The 12,500-nt window shown below is 38.0% G+C and overlaps 1 protein-coding gene across 1 annotated transcript in view; it reads right to left on the reverse strand.

Moving 5' to 3' along the window:
- The window catches only part of LOC138049755 (uncharacterized), a 33,503-nt gene that overhangs the window by 13,576 nt on the left and 7,427 nt on the right, over nucleotides 1–12,500 (reverse strand). The window contains exons 5-14 of the mRNA XM_068896164.1: nucleotides 12,252–12,336; nucleotides 9,777–9,849; nucleotides 9,527–9,554; nucleotides 9,224–9,266; nucleotides 7,329–7,414; nucleotides 6,287–6,373; nucleotides 5,745–5,810; nucleotides 4,911–4,967; nucleotides 4,082–4,180; nucleotides 18–70 (exon numbers count right to left, since the gene is read on the reverse strand). Coding sequence (XP_068752265.1) covers nucleotides 18–70; nucleotides 4,082–4,180; nucleotides 4,911–4,967; nucleotides 5,745–5,810; nucleotides 6,287–6,373; nucleotides 7,329–7,414; nucleotides 9,224–9,266; nucleotides 9,527–9,554; nucleotides 9,777–9,849; nucleotides 12,252–12,336 — 677 coding nt within the window. The remainder of the gene's footprint in view (nucleotides 1–17; nucleotides 71–4,081; nucleotides 4,181–4,910; nucleotides 4,968–5,744; nucleotides 5,811–6,286; nucleotides 6,374–7,328; nucleotides 7,415–9,223; nucleotides 9,267–9,526; nucleotides 9,555–9,776; nucleotides 9,850–12,251; nucleotides 12,337–12,500) is intronic.

Below are 12,500 nucleotides of genomic sequence, written 5' to 3' on the forward strand. Positions count from 1 at the left end.
TAATTAAAAGGGGTTACCTTTTTCCTTGTTCCCACATTTCATTGTACAATTGGATAATTCGTCTCATATTCTGTTGCAAGGAAAGGAAATCATGTTAGGCTTTCTGGGTTTAACATTTACAGCGGCTATCAGTCACAAGTGAACAGGACTGTTGTCATGGAAACAGTTGATTGACGTCCACCCAGATTTAGTTTCGAAAAATGAAAAAGAGTCGTTGAGAGGCGCGTGTGACTGGTAATCGCTGTAAAGAGTGATTCAAGTTCACATTTTTAGTGTTCAGCAGGCTTCTTGTTAAATACATGTACCTACGACACTGACCTCATTCAAACTTATTTCTCTCTTTGCTAGATATCTGTGGCTAACAGAAGAGAATTCAGTCCAAAGCAAATTACGGTAGCTTTAACTATTTGGACAGACGCAAATTTCAACCTCACATTTGCTGTAAACATGGAAGAAAACTAAATAACTCTGTTACTGTGAAGTGAATTGAAGTGAAGGGTAGCATGTAATAGCCATAGGCTAACAAAGTTGTGGTCCCCAACCAGACCAAACCGGGAACTCGCGTGCCCAGCACGGAGAGCAGGTATATCCAAATTTTATTCACTGCACAAAACAGAAGGAAAGTACACCCATAACCAGTTAAAAGAATTAAAACAGCCGGACTACTCCTTTGTTGAACAGAACATATAAAATGTAAATATGCTTATGAATGCTTTGACAGTCTGTCAATACAAGTAGGAATAGTACAAAAGTTTTGTCATCTGAAAGACAAGGCATGAAGACATGAGACATGGGACATGTGTAAGCCCTGATAAAAGTAAATGTACTGTATCCTCTATTTTGAATAAAAGAAACCATGAATGAGGATGATGGGTCCGGAACTTCCGGACCCATCATCACCCATCATCATCACCCATCATCATCAGCTGAAGTCATCTTTCCTAATCTTCGTCCCATAAGTAATCTCACATTTGTCTCGAAACTGACTGAGTGTGCTGTATTTAGTCAAACTCACAATCATTTGACCATTCATGACCTCTACCCGAAAGCCCAGTCATCGTATCGTGAGTGCCATAGTACCGAGACTGCACTTCTCCGCATCAAGAACGACATTCTTATGAATATGAATAGGCAGCACCTAACCCTTCTAGTTTTACTAGATTTAAGTGCTGCCTTTGACACTGTAGACCATGCGATATTGTTAAACCGTCTTAAGTCAGATTTTGGTATCTCTGGTAACGTGCTCTCGTGGTTCAAGTCGTATTTATACCAGCGCTCCCAGTCAGTGTCGATCAATGGTCATACATCTAAAAAGTTCGAAGTGAAATGTGGTGTCCCTCAAGGTTCCTGCCTAGGTCCTCTTCTCTTTGTTCTTTACGCCAGCAAGCTCTTTACCATCATTGAGCGACACCTCCCCCAAGTCCATGCGTACGCCGATGATACTCAGCTCTATGTTGCGTTTAAACCCGATCCCGAACATGCCGCCAACGCAGTGGTAGCCATGGAAGCGTGTATCAACGACATAAGGAAGTGGATGCTGGCTGATCGTTTGAAGATAAATGATGACAAAACGGAATTTTTGGTTATTGGGACTAGGCAGCAACTGGCGAAAGTCAACATTGATTCGATCAATGTGGGAACGGTGGAAGTCTCCCCGTCTTCTGAAGTCAAGAACCTCGGATGCTGGCTCGATAATCAGCTCAAACTAAACAGCCACATCAATCGCCTATGCAAATCTGCCTTCTTTCACTTGTATAACATAAGAAAAATTAGGAAATTCCTCAGTCGTGAAACCACGCAGATCCTGGTCAATGCCCTTGTCACGAGTCGCTTGGACTATTGTAACAGTATACTATACGGTCTACCAGCCACCGAACTTTACAAACTCCAACGGGTACAAAATTCAGCAGCAAGACTTATTTGTAACTTAGGGCGTTTCGATCACATTTCCCCCTCCCTTAAAATGTTACATTGGTTACCCATTAAATTTCGCATTCAGTTTAAGATACTGCTCATTACTTTTAAGGCAATCCATGGTCTTGCACCAGCATATTTAATTGAATTGATCACCCTTAGGACTCAGTGTACATATAATCTTAGATCTACTAATGAGCTTCTTCTTCAGCCTCCTCGAGTAAAAACTCTAAAGACATTAGGTGATCGTAGCTTTGTAGCGGCTGCACCAGCTTTATGGAACAAATTACCACGTGCAGTCCGCCATTCTCAAAACGTACAAACATTCAAGAAAGCCCTTAAGACTCATTTATTTCGGAAAGCTTATAATTTACAGAATATCTGATCAAGTATGAATTTATAGTTGATATTATGCAATTTTATAGTTGGAATATTAATTAGCTTTAGATTTATCCATTTTTCATGTAACTGATTTGTTTTTGTCATTGTAAAGCGCACGAGAGCATCTTCTCATGTATCATGCGCTATAGAAGCAATAAAATTATTATTATTATTATTAACTTTCCAAGACCATTCATTCCAAGCCATGAGAGAGCAACTCCCAACAAACAAACAAACAAACAAACAAACAAACAAACAAACAAACACAACAAGAAAGATTTAAAGAATCACATCACATAAACGTAAAGAATACCAGCAAAATAAAACATAGGAATGGCCGAAAGAGACTGTAACAACAGAAATCCCCTCCAGATCTGCAATTCAGGGATGGCACTAGGATTTTTCAATCTGGGTCCTGGGACCCGCATGTTCGGCCAAATTGGGGTCCCAAGCATTTTTTGGGGGTCCCAAATCTTGGTGACCCTCAGCGAGAAAAAGAGTATGTTTTAAATTATGAGAAAAAGAGAGTAACCAACTTGGAATTAATATTGACGCATATGCATAGGACCGGCCGACAAAGGCTTTTTCTAGAGCCGTTACATTCATTCCTGGACAAGAACTCTGTTAATGAAAGAGCACCCTTTCCAAGGGTTTACGCATCACTGGTTTCCTCCCTTAGGAGCAACGAACAGTGACGTCTTTTGCTATATATTTGCATTCAGTGACTTGCAAAGTACATTCCTCTGAAGAAGACCGCAGAAGGCGGTCGAAAATTTAGTTTTAACCTTTTTAGATGTTTTAAACCCCATTTCTTCGAACTTCAATTATGATCACAGATCGCTCCAACAGTTTTACAAACAACAGAATATACTGACAAATCAAAGCAAGTTGTGTGAGTTATTTAAGTCAGTGCCTTGCGTCCCGGGACGCATTAAAATTTCGATCATGCATTTTTTGGATTTTATTTGCGTAAAAATGCACGATTTCTGCATTAACGCGATCCCTGGAAGTGCTTCTGTCAGTCATGTATTAAGCAACAATAAGTGGTACTGTATGTACGCCATAAAACCCACTGGGAAAAAATCTAATTGAAAAGCCTAAAAGAAGCTTTCATCTTAGCGTGTAGGAAAGAAATACCATTTTCTTGTTAAAGTACCACTGTGGCCAAAAAAAATCAATTCTTCTTTTTCTTTGGATTTCAAAACTATGTTAACTAAACACTGAGCAACCAAAGTTTTAAGCCTTGATTTCAAAAAGAAACTTGTTTTTTTTAACTGGAATTTTCCTATGAAATGGTCCGCCATTACTAACTTTAACTCAGGAGCTGGATCGAGGAGAAAATGACGTCAAAGGCTCACTAGTTTAAGAATGCAATGCTTGTGTACACCGCGGAATTAATATGCAGCACGGCAGTTTTGGGCTTTCAGACTTTTAAACTCGCGTTTTGCAGATATAACATGCTGCATTCACAAGCTGAAATGATAAGCTGGTGAGCCTTTGACGTCACTTTTCCCTGGATCGAACCCTCTGAGGTCCAATCGGTCAGTTTTTGAACGTGAGAATGGCGGACCGTGAAATCCAAAACTTACACTCAAAGTAAACGGCCTTTGGATTCAAAATCAAAGTTCGAAATTTTGCCAGTCAGGTGTTTAAGCAAACACACTTTCAAAATCTGAAGGAAAAAAGTGATTTTTTTTTTTTACCACAGGGGCATTTTAATGTACTGTAGAAGCTAACATTGTTTGATTCTCTTCTTTAGTTATTCGTTATGCACAAAGTCTCGTACCCTTTCCTTTGGAGCACTGGCATGCATTCCTCCTTCTGGACAGTGAGCATACGCTTGCATCAGGTAACTAGACATCAGTGCGGTTGGTTCTTCCAATTGCTATGAAAAGAAAACGAATATCAACTTAAAACAAGCAAACAAACAAATAAATGAAACAAAACAACAACAACAACAACAAACTAAATGAAAGGTTGTCTTGGATTTACTCCTACATTGTATTCCTAGGAATAGAGCGTTTTCATATGACGTCACCGCGGCCATGTTGGTGTTCCAAAACAAAGGAATGGCGACCACGATTGTGTACCAAACTAATCCTCTGGGATATGGCGCTCTGTTTTTATGCTATTACTTTCTTTTGTTTCAGTAATCCAATATGGCTGCTGGTCACGTGAGTGAAAACACTCCATACGAACAATGATTGGTAATGATCATGATCATTGATGACGATGAGGTAGCGTGGCCCAGTGGTTAGGGCGCTTGCCTTGAGATTCGGGGATCCCGGGTTCAAGACACGTCATGGCCACTGGTTGAATTTGTTCCTGGCAGCCCCCTGGTTCAACTTCTCAGCTGCACTTGTAAATAGCCAACTGGCTTGCCTTCGGCCAGTTGGGATTCTTAACAGTTGTTGTTCTGTCGTCATTGTGTTTCCCTGGCCCTGAAAAGCCCATATGGGGAGTGGTCAATTAAGTATGTATCGTATCGTACTGGACGATGACGATGGATACACCATGACCTTTCTTACTCGGGTTCAATCAACTTTCTCATTTGGAAGCTATTGTATTGTAAAGAATTGTAAAGAATGACTTTCTTTATTATTTACATCTCTTACCGCAGATTTATCGAAACAAAACTGTGCAGCTTCAGCTTTCCCATCAAAAGCCAACATCTGTGACAAAGAAACTTGTTAAAAATAGGAACATCATCATAAAAACATGGTTAATTTTCATCAGCCAAGGAAAACGAGACTGCTGGAAGCATTCGTCTGTGCAATACAAGCAAGAGACTTGTCCAACAGTGCATAAGACTTCAACGAAAACTGACAATTTAAAATCTCGTTTAAGGGATTAATCAAAGTCTCTGTGAGACACCTCATTGATGAAATGTAGAACACTGGGATCGTTATATATTTTACTACGACTGTTAAGACTTCTAATTAATTTTGATAGCGAAAGGAAGATTCGAAACCTGCGACACGTGCGCTTTGCGCGCTTCCGTTTCGAGCACATTCGTACACCAGTTCGGCCGCCCGAACGAAACCCGAAATTTAATTAACGGCCCATTGATCAAGTGATCCAGTGAGCACCTGAAGCCCCCAAACTATACCTCATTGAGACTTCGTCATCAATGACGTGAAAAGGGCAGGACTGAGATCATAAACACCACTTCCTGTTCTGTCTGCAAACGATTTATAATATTCGATTGATATCCCGGGAATGCAATTTGGATTTTAATATTTTGGTTGATGAAAGTATTACAGAAGGTATATGAATTATGATCCTGACAATCAATAACAATTTTACTAACAGCTTTTTGTTTGTTTCATTTCTAGTCAATTTATGGCGCTTAGACGTGAAAAATGTGGACCTTATAAAATACAAAAAGCTCGGTTCAATTGTAAGAGGTCATTTACGAGAAGAGAACAATTAAATGATTTAGTTCTTACCCTCAGCATTTGCCTGTAATGGTGAATGTCCAATTGAACTTTGTTTTCCCTTAATACTCTTACAAACTAAACAAAGCAGAGAGAGAATTGACTTATTTTTTTACAAAACAAATGAAAAAGAAATACAGCAAAGACCCTTTACAGATAAAACCAGATCAACGAAACTGATTATATTAGCCAATATCAAAAATACCATTGTAATACTCTTTGTTTGTACCTCCAAAATTTTGCATAAGCATTGTTTCCAGTTTCTCTTGGGACTTATGAGCAAATAAAAACAATTCTTATGCAAAATGTGGGAGGGAAAAACAAAGAGTATTATGGTATTTTTAATATTGGCCAATGGCAAAGGACAAGGACATATACACAGTAAAATAAAGTTTTTTTTTTCTCAGAAGCATGCAAGTGATTGATCATTCATACTAAATAAATCCGAAAAAAAAAAACCAGACATTTTTAGATACAGCCCTTAAATTCTATGGACGCCTTTTTATTCACCGAAAATGCTGTTTGAACAATCCTGGGTCCCCTTCTAAACATACCTCGTAAAACTCGGTGGCCATTCTGTTGTCTGAGAGACTGCCCATCACATAGTTGAAAGTGCGGGACTCAAGATGGTGTCCTAAACCCTGAATAAAACGAAAAAAAAAATCATGTTTCGGTGACGCACAATCACAAACGAAACAACGAGACAACGAAAGTAACTCCTGCAGTTTTAATGAGGCCAACGCTAGGAAACAGCTTATGTTGCCTGACAAGATCTGCTCTTTAATTTCTTAAGAAAGGCAGGGTTTGTACACTTTGTGTCCTAAAATAGGCCTTTTTCGATATATTAAAATCCAGCTTGATAGTGAGGCAGTGAGGACAAAGACAAAGGAAAGTTGTTTCTATTGTTTTTGTCCTGACTGCCTCAATATCAAGCTGAAATTTTGATATTTCGAAAATGGCATATTGCACAACTTTTTCAGACCTTTCAAGGAATATACATGAATAAATGTAGGGGAAAATCTGTGACCTAGGAACTCTGAAATGGTCCTATCATTGTCCAGAATATGAAATGGAGTGCTCTCGAAAACACTGAACAAATACAGTAGACTGATATAGGCACCATTTGCCGAAAAATGCGACACATTTTTTATTTGTTCTGGGACACCCGAGATCTACACAATGCAATTTTCGATTTTCAAAATCTTGTACCTTTCATTAATACAGTACATGTATATGCACTCTTCTTCAGAGCTAAAGTTTCCGGAACAAGAGCTCAGGGTTTGCCTTTGACTTCCAAAGAAGACAAAATGGATACAGAAAGGAAGAATTCATCCTCCTTCCTGATGTTCTTTTTAGGTTTCTTTGCCGTTTTCTGTGCCTTATCCATAACTTTAGAAGTGTTCTTATGGATTCTTTGCAGTTCAAGGTTTTTCAAGCCATGATAATATGAATTTTTCTCTCATTTAATATTGACAAGGATAATCAGAAAAATAAAAATAGACAGTGATTATCCAATCTAAAATGAGTACCCCCCCCCTTTTTTTCATGATAAGAAAGATTATCCATGTGAGTGTGCCGTGCTAGCAAAATACTTACTTCTTGTAGAAGGAGATTAACGAACTCCACTCTATTCATCACTTGTTGAGCACCACACTTTTCACAGGCTTTATAAATTACCGCAGCTTCACAAACAACAAAAAAATAAGTCAATCAATAAAAATATAATTAAAATAATAAGACGCTGCCAATTAATAAATAGCAAAAGGAAAAGAAAACTTGATAATTAGCTGAAAGATTTTGGGTAAACTTCAGAGCATGATTACCAGTAATTCAAAATGTGCCTGCCATAAATAGTCATTTTTTTTTTATTATGAAGGCAAACTGGTCTGAGATGAAAACGAGAATTCTGATTGACTCTCTGAGCGGTTCAAATTTCGCAATACGGACCACGAAGACGATGATGGACTGGTCACGAAGCAGCGAACATAGGTTGCCAAACTGTTTCCATTTTCTGTTTCCGTTTTCTCACACATGAAAAGAAAAATGCGAGAAACGTTTCTTATTTAGTCATGTCGGAGTTCCAGTATGCATTTTACTTTCCACGGCCTGATTATTTGAAAGCCGATTAATCTAATCCAGGATTAGTGTCGATTAAGTTTGGTTTCATGTTTTCATCTTTTTGGTGAAACATTCTTTTGCTTATTTTTGTTTTTCAAGATTGACTTCCTCTAATGTAAAGTTTTGCCGAATATCAGCGTTGAACAACATTTGGGAATGGAGAAATAAACTCCTTGGTAAGTTTTTAATCTGGGATTAGCGTTAATCGGCTTTTGAGCAACCGGACCCAGAACCGTTAAAAAAGAAGCCGGCGAAGAAGCAAGTACCAAAAAAGAATCGGAAGAAGATAAACAAAACACTGACAAATCTGCCGAGTACCGCCAATATAATAAAAACCTTATTGAACTACCTTGTTCGGTCCGCACTGGGAAAATGCTGGTCTCGTTTGTTTTTCGCAAGTTTATGGACCAAGCGTGAAATAAACTTGCAAAAAAAGGAACTCAACCAATATTTTTCCAGTACGGAGCGAACTAGGTAGTTCAACATCTATGTGAAAGTAAAATCCAAGGTCTAAAGGTCTAACTAAAATAAAACTGATAAACAAGAGGCTGCAGGCAGCCTTCAATCAGGCCTATATCGTATTCTTTGCTCAGGTACATAATTATGTATATCAAAAGAAGATGGAGGAGAAACTACACTTTGAGCCTTACAATACAATACAATACATGCTTGATTGACCACTCCCCATAGGTGCTTTCAGGGCCAATGAAACACAATCAATGAACAGAACGACAGCTATTAAGAATCTCATCTGGCTGGAGGCAAACTATTATTTTACAAGTGCAGTTAAAAAGAGACTACCAGGATCAAATTCAACGAGTGGTCACGAGTGGTCAGAACTGGTCTTGAATCCGGGATCCCCGATCTCAAGGCAAGCACTGCCTTCATACAGGCTTCAGGACAGATTAATCTTTAAAGAAACTCCGGATTTAAGTTGGCTTAAGGATGGTGCCTACTAATTCAAAGGTATTTTTGCGCGGTTTTATGAATATGCGGGAAAAGCAGATCTCAACAAGTGTTATTAAAATCCAAAAAGAAAATTGGGGGTAACCACGCATTTTTCAAAGATAATTAATCAACAATGTTAGCAAAAAGCTTTAAAATACAAAGCAATGTATGCCGTTCCTTTCCAAATTAAAGCTTAATTATCTCTGAAAAATGCACGGTTACCCCCAATTTTCTTTTTGGATACCAAGAGTACTTACTAAGATCTACTTTCTCCGCATAAATTTAAACCGCGCAAAAATATCTCTGCATTAGTATGGAGATGCGCAGAACGTATGCACAATAACAATAGTAGGCACCGTCCTTAAAGAAAAAAATCACTCGACAGAAAACTTGTCATTAGCTTCAGTAAAGTGTTGTCAACTTACAAAGCCCCTGTGTGCAGTCAAGGCTATCAAGTAACTTCACAATCTGTTAACAGAATGCAATTCTGACATCAATGCAAATTATTACAATGTAAAAACTTAACATGAACAAAAGAAAGATTTAATCATACATATATACACCTTATTGAATGGTTTAACCTAATTTATTATTATAATATGTGCGGATATTTTGCCACTTGCATAAGATTTTTTTCCTTCAACTGAAAAAAAAACTCCGCCCGTTACATACAATATACTAGACCTCAAGCTCCGTTAGTAAACAATAACAATGAATGCCTTTCTTACCTCAAGTCCATTTCTCGGATCAAAATCCCTTCAAGGAGTGAAAACAAAGAAAGTTTAATTACATGTGAAGGCTTTAATTCACACCATCAATAAAGGCTGATTTTAAAAAAATTAAAATTAGTCAAGCCACAAGACATTACTTCACTTTGAGCAATGATCAGTACAGTGTACATGTAATGTCATTAAATTCATGAATTTAACAAACTATTGGATACACCTGTAGTTAGCGGTAGTAGCAGGACCTACTCACTTTTTGGATATATATCCCGCAAAGGCATCAGTAATGGCCAGAGGGTTAATATTTTCTTTTTTTGCATACTCAACTGAAAGGAAAACATGACAAGTCATCGATTTAAAATGCTTATCTGTGACAAGCAATAAATTATTTAATTTCCCATCTATCCAAGACGAAATGGTATGCAAAACCATGTACATTTACATGTAAAATAGCAAGAAAAACTTGTTTGGTACAGGACCAAGCCATGTATAATACCGAAGGTTGGTGGTTCAGAGCAAAGACAGACTGACACGTGCTGCCTTTGTACATTTGTGCAGTCACCTGCAAAATTAATGGTTACCTATGGATTCTATGGCTGGTTTTCTGAGATACAGTATACATATATAGAGTAGATGCTATAATCACGAGCCTTATCTCACAGCACTTGAGATAAAACTGAGTAAGTGGCATGGTACATGTAACAGATGGATCTTAAATCACAAGCTCTAACATATATGGTACGTTGCATGAAGTTTTCAAATGCAGCATTATAATGTTCAAAACTTTGCATAAGCAATTGAAAAAATCATAATAGCAATCAAAGCTCATGACCAAGCTTTACTGTTACATAAATTATACTGTAATAGTACTTACTTTTTTTCAAGGAGGGTAACATTGTAACCATTTACAGTGTAAAATTATTATGAGTGTACAATATGAAGCCCTGTAATAGTTTTTTTTGCAGATACAGCGGCCATTTTGATTTCTATTGTTTCAGAAGACATTATGGGATGCTCAGGGGGCAAATTAATATGTATTTGCCCCCTGGGCATCCCATAATAGCGATTTGAAACAATAGAAATCAAAATGGCTGCCGTATCGGTAAAAAGGTCTATTATTGCCAGGGTGAAAAATGAGCTCGTTTAATAACCCATTGACTCGCAGCAGTGACAGACTTAATAGATTTTACTCTGTCTAACGACAACGCCAGACGATTTTTGTCCTCAGTGTTGGGTGGTTCAGCAATCTCTACATCCACTCAACAACTATGTCCCCTTTAACCTACTGCCTCGTACGAGTGAGTCAATAGACTTTACCCTGTCTAATGTGAGATGATTCTACTCATCAACAAGGGCAGTTCCGGAGTGAAGGTAGTATGATATCATATCATATCATATCATATCATATCATACATCACATCTCTTTCATTACCATTGGATTTTAGAGTAGCTTGGTGTAGCTAATATCTCCGAGCATTTACCCTCCCAACCATGATACACCACAAAAGACAGACCACAACATCGGGAACTACATGCCCTACTCTTTGCGACAAGTGTGTGGGTTCTTTTACGTCCCACAGGATTATGAAGGGTTGTGAGACGGGGCCTACGGTTTATCATTCTTATCCGAGAAGACTAGAGAGTCTAACCCTTTGCAGATGTAATTACAAAGGCAGCACTTTTTCCTCAGTTATTTAAAGACCCTGAGTGTTGGTCCGGCCGGAGTTGAACTCACGACCTCCCGCGTGACAGCCCGGTGCTCAACCAACTGAGCCACCGGTGCGCGTAATGACAAAAGTAGGAAAAGTTAGTCAATGTATTCACATGATGAAAACTTGACAGGTTTATACGACATTGGGGAAAAGCCAACCTTTTCTGTTTATTATTAATTTTGAGGGGGAGGGGTTGGGGTTGGGGATCTTTCATTTAATTAAAATGGTATTTTAGTATTTCACTTTATAGAAAAGAGCAGGTTCAAATCAAGTTTCGCAAAACCAAAACCAATGTAATTACTTTAGCCAATCAAAAAGGACAGAGACAATCTCGGACAGTGAACCAATCAAAACTTGAAGTGTAGTACTGTTACACGTAGCCGACACAAATAGTGGGAAAATGTGCACGCGCAAGCCATGATAATTGGTTTTGGTTTCACTTCTGATTGGTTGAAAAAGTGGCTAGAGAACTTTGAACCAATCACTGAGTGAAGTAATGCAAAAGCAAAGCAATTCACTAATTACTTTCAACACTCAATTGAAAACCGCTCTATAAACAAAAATAATGATAATAACTATGATAATGATGATGATAGCACTAAGAACTCCAGACCCTACTCTTTGAAATAACGACTTTGTGAATTCTTTTATGCTGCACAGTGATCTTCAAAAAGCAAGGGTTGTGATGTCTGGGATGATGGATCAGAGAGGGTCTAATCATTAATTTTGCATTGTCAAAGTTACATTCTATTTTAAGGAATCTGAGTGGTGGTACGGACCGATAATCCAACCACCAAAAATAATTACTTCTCAGCAGACTGGCACCTTATCAATGGCCTTGGGATGTACATGTACCAATAAAGCTATCAAGCCAACTGGTCAAATTCAACTTCATGAGAAGGGGAACATAACAATATTATATAATTATTTTGAATATACCGCTAAGGTTTTTGGTGTTAGTGAGCACGTAAAGCATACTGTAAGTGGAAAATTCAAAAAAAAAAAAAAAACATTACTTGTTGTTTGTAGTTTTTCCAGCTGTCCTGCTGACATGACCAATTGTGCCATTGTTGTCAGCAAGTACTTTGAAATTGGGACATCCTGCAAAAAGAAATTGGATTAAGTTCTCCCTAAACTTAATCTTAAATTGGGTTTCCCTCTTCTCCAGACTAATCAAAGGCACTAGTAAGTATAACTGAGACTAACGAGACAGTATCTAATCAGTTTTAGTGTATAATAAATAATAATAATTACTATTAATTATT

Source organism: Montipora capricornis, chromosome 5 (genome assembly GCF_036669925.1).
Source record: "Montipora capricornis isolate CH-2021 chromosome 5, ASM3666992v2, whole genome shotgun sequence".
Classification (NCBI taxonomy): domain Eukaryota; kingdom Metazoa; phylum Cnidaria; class Anthozoa; order Scleractinia; family Acroporidae; genus Montipora; species Montipora capricornis.